Source organism: Hippichthys cyanospilos, chromosome 6 (assembly GCF_059441005.1).
Source record: "Hippichthys cyanospilos isolate Australia breed blue-spotted pipefish chromosome 6, RoL_Hcya_1.0, whole genome shotgun sequence".
NCBI lineage: Eukaryota > Metazoa > Chordata > Actinopteri > Syngnathiformes > Syngnathidae > Hippichthys > Hippichthys cyanospilos.
The window spans coordinates 12,687,501-12,707,244 of NC_142374.1; the positions used below are offsets into that span (position 1 = coordinate 12,687,501).

A 19,744-nucleotide genomic window follows, 5' to 3' on the forward strand; every position below is an offset into this window, starting at 1 on the left:
ATGCTACAGAGTGGAGGCTGAAATGACATAAAGTTCATGGGACAAGAAAAAGAAACACACACACTGATGCGCAGCCATTTTTTAAACTTTTAATGGCAGTGTTAATGACACAGATACGATCTTTTTCAAGTATGGTTTGCTTATGCAATCCTAAATTCGATCCATAGCCGCGACTTCAGTCTAAGTGTCGCATTCATCGGACCCACATGTAATGAACAAGCGTCAAAAAAGTCACAACTCTGTGCTCAAAAAACAGGTTGGAAAAAAAAATGAAACAATAGCAAACTGAGTGGAGACAACTCACTGGAGGGAGAAGGACGTGTATTATGTCTATGTCACTTAGTCTTTGTCTCAAGATCTTGTAGGGACTGCACAAAATGCCATGGCCAAGAATCTCACCCCTCCTCTCCTAAATTCCATCGTTAAAAATTCCTTGTTAATTTGAAAATGATCTGGCTCCGGTATGACAACCATTTGAACATCACCAGGTGCTTTCGTAAACAGTTACATGAAGCACGCCCGCTCTGTGATGTCACATGTCCTCAATGGACATGCGGGACACTTTTAGGCAGTTTAGCATTCACACAAAGGTCACATGGAGGTCACGTTTATTTGATGTGAACAACCGAAGAGAAGATGGCAATTTTTTAGTGTGGGTTGGGATGTAAAAAGAAAAATCCCCCCGCTATCGAGGCGCATAAGATTCACTGAACATGTGAGGTTAAAAGCTGAAAGTGACATGAACAGCACATCAGCAATCTTTTTTATTTTTCTATCGATTCCCCAGGTGGGGGATGATCCATCTTCAGGCATTGATTGGTCCAATGAGAATGACAGGTTGCTGGTCTGCCAAATGTGCATAAAGTTGGCTGACATCAATGGGCCACTAAAGTGTAAGGACCTGCATCTACAGTGGACAGAGGGCATTGTCAATGAGTTCTATGAACAGGTTGGAGATTCTCTATCAGTGCTGCATATTTCTTGGCCATAACCTTGTGTTAACCAAGGTCGTCCTGCATGCAGGGTGATGAAGAGTCCAGTCTGGGTCTCCCCATCAGCCCTTTCATGGACCGAGCCGCACCACAGTTGGCCAAACTCCAGGAGTCATTCATCACACACATCGTGGGACCCTTGTGCAATTCTTACGACTCGGCCTGCCTCATGCCGGGACGATGGGTGGAACCCAAGACTGATGCAGAGGAGCCTGAAAGCGCAGAGAATGAAGAGGAGGAAGACACGGCAGAGGACGACGCATCCACCAGCTCAGAGTCATCACGTAAGTCAATGTTTTTTTTTTCTTTGTTGAACATGTGTAAGTAACAGAATATTTTAGTAAAAGTAAAATAAACCTCAATAAAAATGCACATGTTCAAAGTAGAGTAGGAAGTTTATCAAGTCCTAACACTTGCTCTTTGTGCATTTACAAAAGTTTTTGTTTGAGATCATTAAACAAGGTCAACATATAATTTTTGTTTTTACACGCACATAGTTTGTCTACAAAGATCCACAACATTTCAACAATTTGCTAATTTAAGGCTGCAACACATAGTTGTTTTCTACTGTACGTTTAAACTTTTTTGAAACCAGCAAGTGAGTCACAACTTTTTAAATGAGTTCCAAAATTATTCCAGTAATCAACACCTCACCAGTTTTCTGCAGAGACGTGTGCTTCTTGGACTAAAGCAGTGCTTCTCAATTGTAAATAACCCTATGTTCAAAAGTAACGGTTGTATTTTGTTTTGATATTTGATGCCTTAATTGTAACTTCCAGTTTTGTGTTAACACGCTTTTATTTTTTCTTCGCGCTTCTCACGTTGTGATATTGATAGAAGGTAGCTTGATGACAAAAAACAAGCTTTTCTTGTGTTCTTACTATTACATCATGCATTTTGTATCTAGTATTGTGTATTTCATAGACATACTTGTCTATTTTTATTCAATAGCGTCAACAACTGTGTCCCCTCACAGAAAATAATTATTTAAGCTTCAGAATAACATTTTTTGTTCATTGAGACCATCTGCTTTTGAGCAAAAAAAAAAAAAAAAACCTTCTTCTGACTACTTATGCATGAGGAATCCCTGTGAAGCTAAAACGGGATAACCTTGACAGATAGATCTGTTCAATACAACAAGTGCTTTTTTGTTTTAGGCTTACTCTCCTCCTGTTGGAGTCACCTCTCTGCATGCATAAGAATATTCCAATGATTTTTTTCTCTGCACAGACCACTAGACAGTTCCGTTAAGAGTTGTGTTTATCTGAAGCTTCAGTAATAATGAAACCCAAAAAACAGTTTGGTTTTCAGGCTATTTTGCTGATCTCGCCTAAATAATGAAAACAGTCCAAACAGATTGTTATATGTCAGAACAGGACTGTTATGCAACAACATATGCATCCCCGTGACTGTCATGGGTTAAATGTCATTAAACACCAGACATTATTGGAACTGAGCTTATCATTGGATCTCAAACTCTCGGTTTGCATGCCATGTGGTCTTTCTTACACTTTATTGACTTGTTTTTATGTTAGAGAAAGCAGCCAAGAGAAGGAGGAAAGTGTTCTGTCAGATTACCCATCACCTGCTTGAGAACCACGAGATGTGGAAGAAAGTGATTGCGGAGGAGGCTCAGAAGCAGGGCCAAGGAGCCGAGTCGGTCCACGTGAACAGTGTAGCAGAGCCAATTTTACCTACTCACGAGGAGGAAGAGGAGCCGGGCAGCAGAGAGGAGCTGGTTGAAGGGGAGGACCCCGAGGAAGGAGTTGAGGAACACGAGTGGCCCTCATCGCCGCAGGAAGTGGAGGAAGACCCACAGTAAACACAGACAAATGTTTCTCGTTTCTTATACCATTTACTGAATCCTGTTTTTGCCAGCACATCACTTTAGACACAACACTGTAGATTGGGAAATGTGTGCCTAAAAATAAAAAAAATAAAAAACAGGGTGGGAAATTTTGTGCTTTACACATTTTGTCTAAATCTTCAAGTTCACCAAACATTTTAAAGGAGCTTTCCGTCTTGCAATACGAGATTATGCATGTACTTTGGAATACAGACTCTTTTGTTACTGACAAGAGAAGAGGCAGACTGGCTACACAGAGATCAACCACAGTGTGGTAACATGGGACTGATTAAATTTGCTGCCAATTTATATATAATTATTTTCGGAATGCAATTATATGGACATTACTTGTACTTGTGCTTCTATGTCAGCAGGATTTTTTCTTTTGAGTAGGGGTCATAAAGGGACCATAATGCTTATGGTATATAAGAGGTGATCCAAATGAGGAACATTGGTGTAACTTGTCATTCATTTAACCTCGGCCAACATGAGTCACTCACACAATAAATATTTATAAATGTTGTTCTTCACATTTGGTTATGTACCATATAGCCATGTATGTTTCATCTGCAGATGCTTCATCCTCATCAAGTTGTAACTTGGCGCCCACATGAATATTGTCCTCAGAATTTGCAGTAATGTTTTAATGGATAGATCTTTACTAGAGTAGGGAGAAAACTGTTAAATGTCTGAATTGATTGGGAATATCTTAAGGAAAACATTCAAGAATAAATGTGGGAGTAGAGATAGAAAAGACTAGAAGAGGAATATGCGTTGACCGCAATCGCTGAGCTATTGTTGGTCAACCGCAAGACATCGCACTACATGGAGAAGAAAAATTCAGCCAATAAAAAAAAAAATGTGCCAATTAGAAATAAAAACAACATCAATCAAGAGAAGAACTTCAGTTGTGAGTCATCGCTAGACATATATATTTTTTTTTGTGGCACCCTGAAATGACAATTGAACGTGCTTTTGGAGCAACACTGTTGTTTACATCAGGAGCTGCTCACTCTGTGAGCAACAGATTATCTAGTAGATTGGTTTCACAACTACTCTTCTAAGAGAAACTTCATAATATAAGCATACCATGGCCGGTTGCGTCATTAATCACTTGATATGATAATTTCGAAGCATTGGCTGCCTTCTCACAATGCGTGACACAATAATGCAGTGGCTTGACGGGCACCGTATTCTCCCATGTGTTTTATTGCACTTGCTGGCTGGCCAAAAAGCTTAAAATAAACTGATTAACTACCGGGCAAATCTGTCTATTCTGCCTGGGTCATTATAATTTTTACTTCTTCCGTCCAAGAAGAAGCCTAAATATGCATTTTCATTCAAATGGTCCTAATAGTGATATCACTAAGCATTGTTTAATAATATCACTGCAAAAGAGGAGGATTAATTTATTATATTGGTGCCAGACTATATTACGCACCCCCAGATTGCCAGAGGATGGATTCTGGAAAAGTAGATCTTGGGGCAAAAAGGTTTTGGCACACCTGAAATAAATAATCCCTCGAGTACTGCAATACCCTTCTTGTTTCCATCTTTATTGCTCTGACTTTGGTATTCTCTGTAACAACTTCCTCCATATGTGAACCTTTAATCCTCAGGAAACCTTGAACTGTTGAGATTCAACAAAAGCTCTTATGGGACAAACACCATGCTGGGATATTATTGTAAGCTATTTTAAATGATGTCCCTACCATCACTAACACATATTGAAGCACATTAAGTATGAAATCAGGGAGCAAAGTTAAGAACAACCCTACACACGGTGTAGGTTGACACTTCAGGAATTTGCATTCAGAAATGTTTGCAACATCACAAGTCATGTTGTGCTTTCCTGATACCTTTGAATGATTTGTGCTGAAATGCATGTTCAGTTAGTCCCGAGGACTATTCTCTTTATGAGTGATAACCACAGACAACTATGGCTTTGCTTTCAAACACTGTCAGAGGATAAAAAAGTACTAAATTTGTACCATTACTGGACCAGTAGCTTGTACTTGTGGCAGTACCAACAAGGTTACACATATTGTGACCCTTATCATTTGCACCGTTTGTAGACACAGTATGTACCTTACAGTGCATATTTTCCTCCAAAAAGTACTGTCTTGGGATTGGCAAAATGATAAAAATGCTTCCCGTACCCCACCTTATTTGTGGTGACTTTGTGGCATTTTATTTGATCTTGTTAACTGATTCAATGTCAAGGAAGAGGGATTCAGTGGACCTAACCAAGATGTTACTAAAGTAACAATCCTAGTCTTGTCACCAATATGCAAGTTTGCTCTTTTGGGTATTCAAACATTGATATTGATGATTGTATTTCAAAAATACTGATGAAAGAGACAAATTCAGCGTGACAGTATACACACATTCTTCAAACTAGGGGTAACCAACCTGAAACAATGATTAATGATCTAATGACAACAAACTTGTAAGTATTAGTAAATAGCAAAAAACAACTGTAAACTAAGGGAAACCATTTACATTGTCCTAGCACTTTGTACTTGTGTGTGATCTAATGCTGAGAGAAAATGTGTCACTGCATGGATTTTGGAAGACATGATTGTTGGATTCATGTTTGTTTCATATTGGCAGGCTCGTTGGTACCTTATTACCAATATAAATCATAGTGGATGCATCCTCTGTGAAGACGGCTTTGGAAATCTTAAGGGATTCAATTGCTTTGAATGTAAAATATTAAACAGTACTTAAGGAAGTTTTGTAAATGTCCAAACCTTGTTTCTATGTTCAATGCTGTCCTCTTTCTGACACGGCTGTCTGGAAATTACGCTTAGTAAATTGGTAAGGTTCAGTTACTTCCTCTGAGTTGACTCAGATGAAATAGTTGCTCTCCAAAGATCCAGTGTGCATACAGTATTTCTCTTTGTGCTTCCACTTTGACCTAGAAACTGCTTTGTAGCCATGTTCAGTGGCAACAATTGACATTTTAACAGTCATCACATATTTGTCACATCACAAAGACCATTAAACTGTTTTGGGGTATAGAGCAGAACATCAAAATCAGTGTGTTATATTGTTTTGTCTTCATTTCTGTCAAATGACTGTCACACACTTGAAGGGTAGTTGTAATTATGACACGAGCTTTAAAATCACAAGCAAAATTGGAAATTATTTTTATACAGAACACAACATTAAGATAGGTTTGTTGCCTCTCACCAGTACATTGCACTTATCATGTGTATTTAATATATTATGTTCAATATTCTGTCCAAATACACAAAATTTGTGAACATATTTTTTCCCTTACAGGTTAATGCTCCATTTTGTACAATATGAATATACAGTATGCTGTACAGTAAAGACATTATAAAACTATAACAAACTTGTAGAAACGTATTTATTTTTACCCTTTTGTAATTTAGAAACTATACTGTGGCTTCAATATTGCCAGACTTACTGGAAGTGCCTATTGGTATGTATCTTACATAATATATTTGAAGATTATAGAAATTGTCACGAACTGATCTAAGTTGATGTTGTAATGTGAATACATTCGATTATAAGACAGAAGTTGTGTGGTATCCCTGTGTTTGTCTTTTCAAGGTAGAAAATCGACTCGCTTGGTAGAACATGCTGAATGAGAGTGCTACCATGTTAACACAAACATGCAGAAGTATTTTGTTTTTAATCATTTAAAATTAATTGAGAAATAGTTAATAGCACTTCAGACAATTATGATCAGTTTAAAGGGACTTTGTGTAAAATTTAGACCGTTTTTCATTAAAAATGAATAAAATGATTATACATTTAAAAAAATAACCTTAAATGTGTTCTTAACAACCAACAGTGTGTTTTAAATATAATTATCGTCTAGTTTATTATATTATATCTAGTGTAATTATATTACACGGGGAATGGCACTCCGCAGGCTTCCATGGCTGTTATAGCTACGAACAATGGTAAATGCAGCAGCTCCTGCTGTCCGTAATGAAAAACGGTCTAAATCTTACACATCGTCTCTTTAAAATAATTCACTTGAAATACTTTTACTCTCTGGGACAGATTTGTGCAGGCCTAAATGAAATGAGTGACTTATGTGGTCCAGTAATAGCTCACCAATATACTGTATATGATGCGATGCAATAATAATTGGATGCTGTAATTTGGATGTGAACAATATTTGTTGTTACAACATAATACAGTATTCTATTTGTTCATAACACCTGAAAGTCAATTAAGTGGACCTATGCAACTGTACGGCTACCATCATGTACGCAAAATTAGTCGGGTTCTTGCATGGACCTAGATCAAGTGAAGTTTTAAAAGCCTTTTCACTAAAAACGGAAAATGCATGTGGCTGTTGTTGAAATTGTCCCTCTAAACTGAAATCAGGTGAGTAAAATGATAAAGGCCTACTTTATTCACAGTACAAATAAGCCTACAGTAAAAGATGCTTTGAGCTATATTATTGGAATGAAGACATCGCTAACTGGTGATGTCAAATAAATGAATTTAAATAAATAGAAGACCTCAAAATCATTTATTATATTTATATAATGTTTATTTTTAACAACTCGCAATGGAAAATAAGGCTTGCAGTACCACAATTTGACCACTGCATGTAAATGTCCTGAGACCTGGCGAACTATTTTCACAACCTATCTCCAACCACCCTAAATCTAACCACCGAAGAAGAATTGTCGTTTAGATCAACATCTTACGCCTTCTCCGTGTGTTGTTTAGTGTTGTTTTATGTTGGTTCTCGCGTTTTGCAACACGTGGAGAGCAGAATCCAAGACCATTAAGCTCGCTGCTTTTGGGCAACAGGAAAATGTCGTCCTGGCTGAAAGCTTCCCGGCGGCAGCAGGGGAACTCCAACGGGAGGTCAGTTCTTTGCAGTTTTTTTGCTTTAGCATTAGCATGCTAGTTAAAGCAGACGGCGCGAATGCTCATGCGCACGCTTTTGCATCTTCCCCACAACTCTCTTCACTGAATCGTCAACGTAAACAATTTCTTCATTTTGTGGTGCAGCGCACAGCCGTTGATGTTGTTCCGAAGAAGTGCGCCGTATCCAAGCAGGGAGGAGAAAAGCGAGGATGTCAAGGATGTTCCAGACAGGTGCGTGCTATTTCTTTATTTTATAAAGCGCAAGTTGAAATTAAAATGTGAACAATGATTGTAATGTAATTTAATCATGCATTTGTGTTATATGGTTTAGCGCCCAGCCATTGATGTTATTCCGGAGAAGTGCGCAGTACCCAAACAGAGAGGAGAAAAGCGAAAAACTCAAGGATGCCCTAGACAGGTGCGAGCAACTCGATTCAGTTTATTTTTATTTTATATAGCGCCATATCTAAACAGACTTCAGAACAGAAGTAGTGAACGAAGAGTGCTAATGCGTAACCTAAGGTATGTTGGTGCTAAGCGACATAGAGATCGAACCTTGGTTGATCGCGGGTGGTACCCTCCAAAAAATAACCCGCGATAGGTGAAATCCGTGAAGCAGTCAGCTTTATTAATTACAATTTTCAATTACAGTAATAACTCATTACGTTAACCTGGACCAGAAATCCCTCAGGTTAACTGATTCTATGAAGTAGGATTTGCTCCCTTATGGACATTGTATGTACATAAATGAAGTGCATGAAATGTGTTCAATGAAATCTTTCAATTTTACATTGTCTCACTCGCACACGCTCTCTTCTCATGTGATACGTTCACACTTATGTAAGCTGTAAGCGCCACTGACTTATGATTAGACTTCTGCTGAAGGTATTGACAGGGCTTTCCGACGCACAAGTAATATCGTAATTTGGAGTCGTTGCCACTTTTTCTTTTCAACCAAAATGCTCATAAATAAAGCCAGGACTCCATCGGCATGGTTGCTGAGCTCGTTGGCTCTCACCATGTTATTTGCGAACTCTTAAGCTTGTGTTGACCTACATTGTGCCCGTTAATGTTGTCCGATGTTATTTCAGAGAAGCCTTCCGGGGCTCGCATTTAGTGCCGAGCAGCAGCACTAGCATCATAGCATTGGGGTTGGTTGAGCGTGATGCCTGCGTATTCGCACACAATTTGAGGCCACAGTTTTTGTCCAAATCTAGTCAGTATCTGTTGTTTCATCTCATTCAGAACAATCTGAATGTTGGTCACGCACGTCTTGAATACAATATTCACGACAATATTCTTTGTGTGAAGCCTTCCTTGAAATGCACTTTTTTGTTCACACAAAATTAAAACATGTTGATGTGAGAACCAGTCCTTTTTTGAAACAAAACCTTTAAAAATATTATTGTATCCGCATGTATGATTTAGTTGGATTAAAGTGAATGGGTCCCATTATAAGATGCGGGCGCTCTTGAAAAGTTTTACCCCAAGTATCAATATTTAAAACAAATATTGTTTGTTGCGAGAGGAGACTTTGTCCATTCGCACGTGTATGAACTATGTTTTCTCTTTTTTTTTTTTTTTTTCAGTTAGCGCATCGTGAAATTTGGGCACAGTCTTAGTTTAAATTGACTGCTCAAGTCACACATGAGCACCATATTATCTGGCAGAGGCTTGGACTCTTAAAGTGACAGTAACCAGACTGCCGCAAGTCTATCTGAGGCAGCCTTGAATACCGTCTCATTTACTGATACCAATCCGATAGGGTCATTTTCTTAACCATGACCATATCTTTGGGCAGATGATTTTCATGCATCCCTAAAATGCATGTTTTCTACTTCTCTTTCAGTTACAAAGAGCTAGAAAAGAAGCAAAACTATGGTGATGGTGTCACATACGACAGCACAAAGCATCAAATCAATGGTGAGACTTCCCAAATTTTCTTCAAATACATACTATCGTAGCTGTCATTTGGACGAAATGGAATGTTACAATGTTGCTCTCTAAATTGCCCTAATTCCTCGTTAATTTTTCAACTAATTCAAAGAGAACAACTATTGTTTTCTAAGTTATGGCATTTCAATGTAATACATGACGTTTACCCAGAGAGCTTTCGCCTTTTCCCCCCAGAATATTAAACTAAAATTTTTTTATATCCATAGATTGAAGTAAGTCCATGTCCCCTATTCTGTTCAGCATTTTGCTGAAAACATGCTTGCCAAATGTGCTACATGGACGTGGAGAATCAGTAGGCATCAAACCCATGTTTCAAGCACATACAGTATATAAATTTAAGCATGTTGCAGGACAGTACTAGCAAATTGTAATGGACAAGTAAAGTTGCATTGGGAGAAGAGGCCAAAGCACACCTTGAGTTTTACTTGGACGGTGGTTCAGTCCGCTCGCTTCTTTATTGAAAATAATGTCGTAACAACCTCAGCTAACATGAGCATCTGTTAGCTGCAACAGGCACTTGTTGCTAACAACTACCTGACGTCAACCCACTTGCTCGCCCCGTTAGGGTAATTATTGCAAGTAAGAATGCGGCCGATATTAAAATTCACATCTGTGTGTCAAAACTCAGCGTATAGAACGCGCCCATGCTTTTGGCTTTCATTTTTGCGGAAAAAAATATGTCTTCCTACAGCCAAGCCCGAGATCACTCCTGCAGACCGACGGAAAACCTTGTATCAGAAATACTACAAGCAAGTTCAGGGGGATCATCCAGCTTCTGACTGTGTGATCATCTCCGTGACCAACCAGTGCCTGTAAGTACAACTTGCAACTATGCTGCCTGTCAGAGAAATTGTTTCCAGCACTTTGGGTCATGGACTTAAATAGTAACTAGGGTGGAAGAATGATTGGTTTCTTTTCCTCCTCCCTTTACCACTTTGTTGAAAACATCACTCAACAAAAACTCTGTGTTTGATACGCATTCTTTGCATTTCCAAAACAATTGAGAACACAAACCAACAGTAATGTTTGGTGAAACATTACCTTGTTCGCAGTGTGTGCGCTTATGTACAGTACTTATTTGTTTGTTTTTTGCTACCTGCCATCTTTTAATGTTACTGTTTAACAGTAAGAAGTCTGAACCAGACTTTGACACAAGTAAACTGAAATACTTTAATTCCAGCAACATACAACTGCTTCACCTTTCACACTTGAAGTCAAATTGCTCATGAAAAAAAAACACATTAGCAACAATATTGCCCATGTCCATGGATTTCCCATAATTGCACACTACCCTCATTTTAAACATTTAAACTGATGAAGACAAACGTTTGCCTGCCATCATTCATATACATGTATATTTTTAAATAACCAATCTTTTTATATTTATTTTTATGTTAAGTTTCTACAAAGTGTTATCTTAAATATTTTGGAAGAACCCACACAAATACTGCATATCACACTTACATCAAAGCATGAAACTGCAGTTGACACTACAATGACATGTTCACACAAAGTTCATGATGTCATCAAAATGTTACATTGAAAGTAGCACAATTCAGTTCACTGTTCGGTTAAGACACCTGGTTTTGATTGTGGTTCTAGGGCTGCACGATTATGACCAAAATAATAATCACGATTATTTTGGTCAATATTGCTATCACGATTATTCATCACGATTATTCATCATGTTTTGTCAAACATGTCTATTTATTGCACTTTTTTTTAAACAAGAAGTATATATTGTATAAACAAGGCTTGCTACTTAAAAATAACAACAACAACAACAATAATAATAATAATAATAACAAACACAAATAAATAAAGTAAATAATTTTGGAAAAAGTTGCTGAGGGCAACCACTGAAAAAAGTGAAGCCTAGTTACAACCAAGCACATACTACAACAGACCTGTAAGAACACCTACAACCTTAAAAATGTTTTTGCAAGAAAAAAAAAAAAAAAGAACAAACGTACCAGAATCACTCGAAGTGAGTATGGAATTCGCAGTCCAAATGTCATTTTTGGTCATTTCAAATCCAATTTATTTAAATTGAATTTTCCAAAACGGGTCTCAATTGACAGCTACGGTATACTAGGGGCTAAGAAAAGCAGAGGCTTTTGGCATGCAAACATGTGGTAAACATTGTCATCTAAAGGCTTTTAAGGTGGAATTGAAACCTGATATCTCCGGAGCGCGTAAGTGAAACCAACTTCAGTGTTGTCATCGTGTCCCACTCTTGACGTGTGAAAAAAGACGCGTGGAATCGCACCGGCTAGTAGATTCACCAATAAGCGACCACCAATAAGCAACAGTTTGTCCGACAGGTTTTCTGCGTTGGCCAGCGCGAGCACCGCAAGTGGCGTGGTTGTTGGGGCGTCAAGCTTAAACCAAGCTGCGGACCAAGTTTGCAGCATACGCTCGCTTGCTATATCTTAAGCTTAATGATGTCTTAACCTTGCATTTGCCCCCTGGTGGTAAGATTACCGAAAGGGCTTGATTTGACATGTATTGGTAGACGGCTTTTTAAATGTTAATATCGCAGATTTTCATCTTAATTAATCGTAGCAGCCAATACCGTGATCGCAATTAAAATTTGATTAATCGTGCAGCCCTACGCGGTTCACATTAATTATCCAAGTTATTATCGTTCTGTACCTAACCAGGTTCTACAACACTTCCAAATCACACTGTCAACAAAACTAGTTGATCTGTTGCGTCTCATCCATTTGATGTAGGTTGGTCATTCCAGATTAGTCAGTCAACATAGAGGTGCTGAGTTAATGTGTTTCTTTTCCTCTCAAAGGGATTACCCAAAATCGCTAAAGCAGTGCTTGCAGGAGCGTGGCCTGTCAGTGGAAATGCTCTACCTGCAGGCGGAATCGGGCCTGACCCAAGCCCTACAGGATGTCCGAGGTGTTGGCTCCCCGTTATGTATTCTGGTGGAGCAGACAAACATAACTCTGTCCTCCTGCACGGTTATCATTTTCTCAGAGCCCCTCAAAAGTAAGTCCGTACAGCTCAAAACCAACTCCAGTAACAAATATCCATCCCTTTTTCAAAGCCCCAACCATTGACCATTCAATGCACTTCACAATACGCAAAATATTATCTACAGTATAGTTCAGTCAAACTACCTCAAAACACACACAATCACAACTGAGTTAAAAGTCCCATTTTGATAATGTTCATTAAAACTTTTTTTTTAAAATAAATCCCCAAATGTCTTCACTATTCCTTTCATTCATCTCAAACAGACTGCCCTATGTCCACAGTTGACATTGCATGCACCAAATGACGCCAGAATAAAAAATAGCATACAGTTGATGTTGACAGAAAATATTTTTCTTGCAACTTGGCTTTCTTCATAGCTCTCTTTCCCTACCAGGTTGTAGAAAACCAAAATGAACCTTGAAATCAGTTCCCAGCTCAACCCTGAGTTTGTGATATCCACAGCTGAGCAAATTCAGTCAAAAGCCCTGTTTTTTTTTTTCTTGACTACTCATCTCTCTCTCTCTCTCTCTCTCTCTCTCTCTCTCTCTCTCTCTCTCTCTCTCTCTCTCTCTCTCTCTCTCTGTCTTGCTCTCTCTCGCTTTCTCTGTTTGTTTGTCTGTCAAGAAAAAAACAAATCCATAATAATATTTATAAGTAGGACTTCTTAACGATCAATAAATGACTTAATTTATTTTCATACCCATTCTTGGTTGCTTTTTTTAGATGGTTTATTTGGGTTTGATACATATTTCCTGGCTGAAGTTAAAATCCAAGTTGCAATAACATAGTTTTCCTAAAAATGCACCACAATCATTTGCACACCTCACATGTTGCAGCTAGCGTATTGTTCATTCTTTGGGAAAAGGTTAAAAAGTAATTCCATTTACTTCATTGACTTATGGTTTTAATGCACAGTTCACAATTATGGTAAATTTCAGAATATAAGCCGCAGCTTTTTTCTCATGATTAAAGACCTTATGCTTCGTTTCGTTTCCATACTAATCATCTTCTTACTTCTCCCTTTAACATCACTAGCACTAAAATGCACAATAAATACGACATTCTAAACACAAACGAGATCGGATTCAGCATATTGCCGTTTTAGTGACACTGTGAAGCCGACTGGTAGTAGACCAGCATCTCAGGGAAGCCAGGACACCGACCAATAGCAGACCCGCTTCTTAGTGACGCTGACTAATAGCAGAAGTGACATTTGCAGTTTCGCATGTGGTGACGTATGACCGTGGTGCGAGTCGCCGAGTCATAAGCATGCACACTGACCACAAATTTTGTAATTGTCATTAATGCTGTAAAGTGGGTAAAATGTCTCAACGGTGGGGACGAAATCGTAGTTTTCCACTTGTAAGGTGGGAAAAAAAAAAAAAAAAAACGCAAGCCAGGGACGCCGTAACCCGGGGGTTCACGATATTGATTTTGAACTGCTATTTTTCTTTACAGTGTTCTATCAGTGTTGAAAGTATGTTGGCGCTAAACATGCAGACTTGTTCAGTCTGTTGAAGATGGGATGTTGCTGTAAGCAAGAAGTTAAAAATAAACTTCCATTTACCGTCTTTTTCTGTTCATACTTTATCTGATGTTACGACTTGCAGCTTATAGTCCAGGTTGGTTTACCAGAGATTTGTTTCTCAATTTTTGCTGCTGTGATTTATGTACCGGCGTATCTTATAATCTGAAATTTACAGCCTAACCTTCTTGTGAAACCTATTCCATTTTTAATAAAACATTTGACCACCTCAGATAAAAACAAAATGAAAGAGAATTCACTCCATTTACAACAGCATCAATTACAGACAACACATTTCAACGATACTCTATGAAATCATTCAACTGATATCATCAGACTTTGCATAAGCCTAATTAACAATTCACCCATCCAACAAATGAAATCATATTGAAACAAAAAACACCCCAAGAGCGGCTCGTGACAACATCAATGTAAAACCAACTCAAAGGTGAAGTTCCAAATGCTACGCAACAACTTAAGTTCCATCTACTTTTCTTTCACGTCATCCCTCTCGAGATTTTCTACCGCATTTCTGGTAACTCTCCACTTTCAACCCACAGTCCACCGCAACATGCCCAAAGACCAGGCCCTGGATTTTGTGGTAGATGAGCACAGGCACGGAGCTGGTCAGGAAAGTAAACAACGGGATCCCGCAGATATTGCATCGCAGGCGTCACAGTTGCTTGGGGAATTTCTGGATCGGGAAAAGATCGAGCGACACGTTGTGCCCTCAGCAATCCGTCAGTCTCTCCTGCTGTTGTCCGAAGGTGTGCACGTTTACGCTGAGGAGCTGGAAGCCATCTCTGCATTCGTCCTCGCCCGGCAGGAGCATCTAAAAGGTGGGTAGCTGTTCAGTCTCATCACGTGACACCGTTGATTTCGTTCGGCCCCTGGAATTTCCCTGACTTTGTTTTCACACCAGCGAAAAACAACGGGGAACAGAAGGGCAAAATGTTGCCTTCGGCACCGGGAAAGCCGCCTCCCCTTCTCCCGACACCGCTCGGACCACCTCAGTTGGCAAGTGAGGCAGGGCGCCCGCTGATTGGCTCTTCTCCAGCCAGACCGATGCCACTTTTACCTACACCAGGTGAACATCTTGCATATGCAGTAAAACTCCTCTCCAACAAAACCTACATGTGGAAAAAAATCCCCCAGTGTAAGAAAAAATCCATGCATTGAAGCCTATCCGCATACCTGCAACAAATATTAACTTACGGATACAAATCCAAGAAAATTACAAAATATGACAAAAATGGGGTTTAATCTGTTTTGCTAAAGTACCTTGTCGTCAAACCAATGGTGCTATATATACACCAGTGGTGTCAAACAAAATTTTTATTTTGGGCCGCATTGTAGTGATAGTTTCTGTCAGAGGGCCGGAATGACTGTGAATTCAAATACATTTTAAGTGTGTTGATCACACATTTACCCAGATTTGATATCAGAAGCCGGCAAAAAATTTCAAAAGAGATTTGGGGAATAAGAAAATGTTTGTTTTTCTTCCCCCAAATTTTTCAACGTTAAAGACAACTTGCAATTTTGGTATTTTAGTCAGAAACCTGAAGTCACATCAGCGTTTCAAGGGCCACAAAAAGTGAGGTGGCGGGCCGGATCTGCCCCCCGGGCCTTGACTTTGACACCTGTGCTATACGCGGTAATAAAGAAAATACCAGAATTTGACTCAAAGTTTTGGTGTGTCCTATATTTGGGGAAATACATTCTTTCAAATATTGTGTACAGCTTTCCAAACTATATTTGTCACATTTTACTTTATTTGTATTTTTCTGTAACACTTTGTGGGTCAAATGCCACAACGTTTTGTTCTGCACACTCTTTTTTTACTAATTTTACTCCATTAGGCATAGTGTTTATGTTCAGTTTGTGGCATATTACATTGGCCTATAATAATGTTAAATATACTCTTTAGAAATAAAACCCCGTGTTGGTTTTAATGTACATTTACGCCCGTAAAGTGAAGATATTTTTTGTTTCCTTGCTTTTAGGCTCTTGCCCGAAAACCAAACCTCCTCCTCTGCTCTCCTTGCAACAAGTGCCGTCCTTGCACAACTCCTACAGTGGCTCCAGTATACTGCGTAGCCCCCTACTGCAGCACCTCCCTCAACGTCACCAGAGCCCAAGAGGGTCCCAAAGCATGGGTCCCGCGACACCCTCCCCCAGAAGTTTTCGCCCTCCACTTTTAGCTACTCCAGGTGGGTTATACAGTTTATTGCAATCTTCACATTTAATTGGATGCATGTTAAATTTTATGATGTCTGATGATATTGTGCCGTGTTTAAAAGTGTTAAATCAGGACTCAGGAAACTACAAGAGAGTTAAGATAATTTTTTTGTCCACTTGTCTCTCTCAAGGTGTCCCTCACCTGAGTGTGTCCAGACACTAAACATGCATCATCCAACAAACTTATTTAAGAGACTTCGTTTTTTGGTTTTTTTTTTTTTTTTTTTCTTTTCTTTAATGACTGTGGGATTCAACTTTTAAAATGGTAAGTGATTGGAAAAAAAATACTTAAATGGCAAAATGTATTGTTGTTTATTTTTTTCTTGGAGTACGGTTGTTGTTTTTTTGTTCTTTTAGTATAGTCATCTAAATCTAGTTTGTTCTTTTAAATTGACACTCACATACTCACATGATGTAAAGATGTCAATAGAAAAGGCAGCACCTGAATATTTTTTACATCATCTCATTTTCCCAAATTTGTTTTGTATCTCACCCCCCCTTCCCTAAAAAAAGCAGCTGCAAGAAAAAATGTTAAAAGGTTATGTGTGCAAAATAGTTGAACCATTGGTTGTGTTATAATGCTGTTCAATGCAGAATAATGTTTATTAAGAAATCCTATATTATGTTCACTTATTTGACTTCCTTGCAAAGCTGTGCTGCTCAATATTTTTTGTAAGTGTAGTTTCTAACACTTCAATAATTGAGACAGTCATGTATTTAAAAAAAAAACCTTCATGTCTTATGTTATTTTGTTTTTCTCAATATTACTAAAACATTTGCTCGTGCTAGTGAAATTATTTTGAAATTCTTCTGTGTGATGCTGAGATAATTTCAAAATGATGTTAAAAGAAGTGTTCCTTGCATTGGGAGTAAACTTTAAATTGTTGACAATTTTTGAGTCTTTTTTTTTTTTTATATATATATATATTCTGCAAATGCACGTTAAGAATGTATGCCTGTGAAGATGTGTTCTTTCATGTGCCCCTGTGATCTGCAGATACTGTGTGGAGGTTTCTGAGCAGAGCAAACATACTTTTTTAAATTTCTTCTCTCAGCGTGTTAAAATAAGTAAATATGTGCTTTCAGTCTGCTCATGAAATCGCTTTATTCTTTTGTGAGGCATGGATAGGAATCATAAGCTCATCTTGCAAAGATGAGCAGTTACAAATTGCGATCTCCAGTGAGCACCATACGTCTTGAATTGAGATGCTATTAAATCAATCCAAATCCCCACAAAAATGATACGATTGAGTCCTGCATTTAACGCTTTACAAAACAGTTGTTGGAGAAATCGTCATCATGTCAAGCAAAGTATGAAACTTACCTAGTGCTAAATATTACACCTGTTATTGAACCCTTGTGACATAGTTAGCTCCTAACAGTTTTTTTATGTGCCTTATAAAGCTAGTCATTCTTGACAAACTGACAGACAAACTTGCACTTGGTCTGGCACCCCCGCCTCTGCAACTGGGTGCTGAACTTTCTCACAGGCAGACCCCAATTAGTCAAGAGTCCAAAACTGCACATCCAGCACCAGAACTGTAAGCACAGGGACACAACCGGGGCTGTGTGCTGAGCCCCCTGCTTTACACACATTTCACCTATGACTGCCGCTATGACTGTTGCCGCTCAAAAGAACACCAGCAAAATTAAGAATGCAGATGACACTACAGTCACCCGACTGATCACTGATAGGGTTGAGACGGCATACAGGAAAGAGGGGGCAGACCTTGGGGCCTGGTGTCGCAGCAACAATCTACCTCAACACGAAAAAGACCAAAGAACTGATCATAGACCCAAGGCAGCAGATGGAGCCGCACAAAACACCACTTGTCCATCAATGGGACAGAGGTGGAGAGGTTGAAAGCCTTGAAATTCCTTGGCACCTACAACAGTTAGGATCTCACCTGCTCCCACAACACTCAACGGATCATCACAAAGTCCAAATAGAGACTTTACTTTCTGCGGGGACTTCAGAAATTTGGCCTGTCTGCAAAGATTCTCAACAACTTCTACAGATGTACAATCGAAGGTATGGCAACTGCCCAGCACAAGACAGGAAGGCTCTCCAGCGTGTGATCAGGACCTCAGAGCGCATCTGTGGAGCAGCCGTACCCTCACTACAGGGCATTTAACACGTCAGGGTTCTGCAGAGGACACGCAACCTCATCAAGGACAAGACACACCCACAAAACAATCTGTTTCAAAGGCTGCCATCAGGGCAATGCTACAGGAGCCTGAGGGCCAGAACTGCCAGGCTGGCTAACAGCTTCCACCCACAGGCCATCCGGATATCAACAAATGCCTCACACACTAATCTGCCTGCATCCTACTACATGCATAAATGATATTTTGCACTACATGATATTTTGCTCTATATTACTAGCGCCATTGTTCTTTTTGTTGTTTTATTGCTATTTTTTTATTTGTAACAAAACCCCAATAGCGCAAATGTTCATGCAAACTAGATAACAAAAGAGTGGCAAAAGCTAAAGACAACTTACCCTCGTGGATCAAATTCACATTTGTACAAAATAACCATAAAATAAGTCCAATAAAAAAAAAAGAAAAAAATAACTTATATAAATGTTTAACTTTGTGACTCGCATTTGTGTGCCCTAGTTTCAAGCTTAAACTCCCTTCACCACAGAAAACACCTTTGCTCCCATCACCAGAAACACACATTAGGGTGTTAATTGTTGCAAAGGCACCTTCCAAGAACAAGGTTCTAATTATTAACATGTTTGACTGTTGGGGTGTGCATCTGGCACTTGCGCATGCCATGCGTGCTTTATAGTGTTCTGTACGCCAGTGTTCGTATACCATGTGTGTGGTGCACAAATTTGAATACCTGCTGAAATGAGCCTCGTGTTGCTCGGCCTTAAGCACAAGTCATGGGTCAAAATCAGATGAAAGGGGGCCTACCTGACAAGAAGAATGAGTTAAGCATTTGGCAGGCTGGTTTGTTGGCTGGTTAGCCGTCTGGCCGCGTTATAGTGTACAAGCAGCTGGTTCGTTTCCTGGCTGACTGGCTTGGTGCCTGCTTGGCAGCCGGCACCAGGTGTATACGCGGCCAAGCCTCAACACCCCAACACACATTAATTGGGTTAAGTTTGTCCTCCACACATAACACTTGTAGAGTGAAAGGGAGGAAAAAAATGCTTGATGTTCTCCAGCAATCTCATTAGCTTTTTTTTTTCTTGACTTCGTGTGTCATGCGTTTAGATTCACCAAAACGTAATCAATGGAGTTAAGTGCCTCTATACCAATAAGTAGCATTTTAGTGAACAGTATGTGTTTTTCATAAAAAATCAAGTTCTAATTTACCAC

At 39.1% G+C, this 19,744-nt stretch overlaps 2 protein-coding genes across 3 annotated transcripts in view; both read left to right on the forward strand.

Moving 5' to 3' along the window:
• Window positions 1–6,387, forward strand: part of LOC148422232 (cGMP-inhibited 3',5'-cyclic phosphodiesterase 3A-like) — a 77,664-nt gene extending 71,277 nt beyond the window's left edge. For both annotated transcript variants that reach the window (XM_088416782.1, XM_088416781.1), the window contains exons 12-14: window positions 788–949; window positions 1,024–1,276; window positions 2,528–6,387. In XM_088416782.1, the coding sequence (XP_088272908.1) occupies window positions 788–949; window positions 1,024–1,276; window positions 2,528–2,814 (702 nt within the window). In that variant the 3' untranslated portion in view covers window positions 2,815–6,387. The remainder of the gene's footprint in view (window positions 1–787; window positions 950–1,023; window positions 1,277–2,527) is intronic.
• Window positions 6,388–7,519: 1,132 nt separating this feature from the next.
• On the forward strand, window positions 7,520–17,305 carry LOC148422233 (uncharacterized). The gene is made up of 10 exons (XM_088418012.1): window positions 7,520–7,701; window positions 7,849–7,935; window positions 8,036–8,122; window positions 9,554–9,627; window positions 10,352–10,472; window positions 12,464–12,663; window positions 14,737–15,015; window positions 15,099–15,263; window positions 16,180–16,386; window positions 16,546–17,305. Exons 1-10 carry the CDS (start codon window positions 7,649–7,651, stop codon window positions 16,575–16,577), a joined length of 1,305 nt encoding a protein of 434 aa, XP_088274138.1. The 5' UTR covers window positions 7,520–7,648; the 3' UTR covers window positions 16,578–17,305.
• Window positions 17,306–19,744: the final 2,439 nt, after the last annotated feature.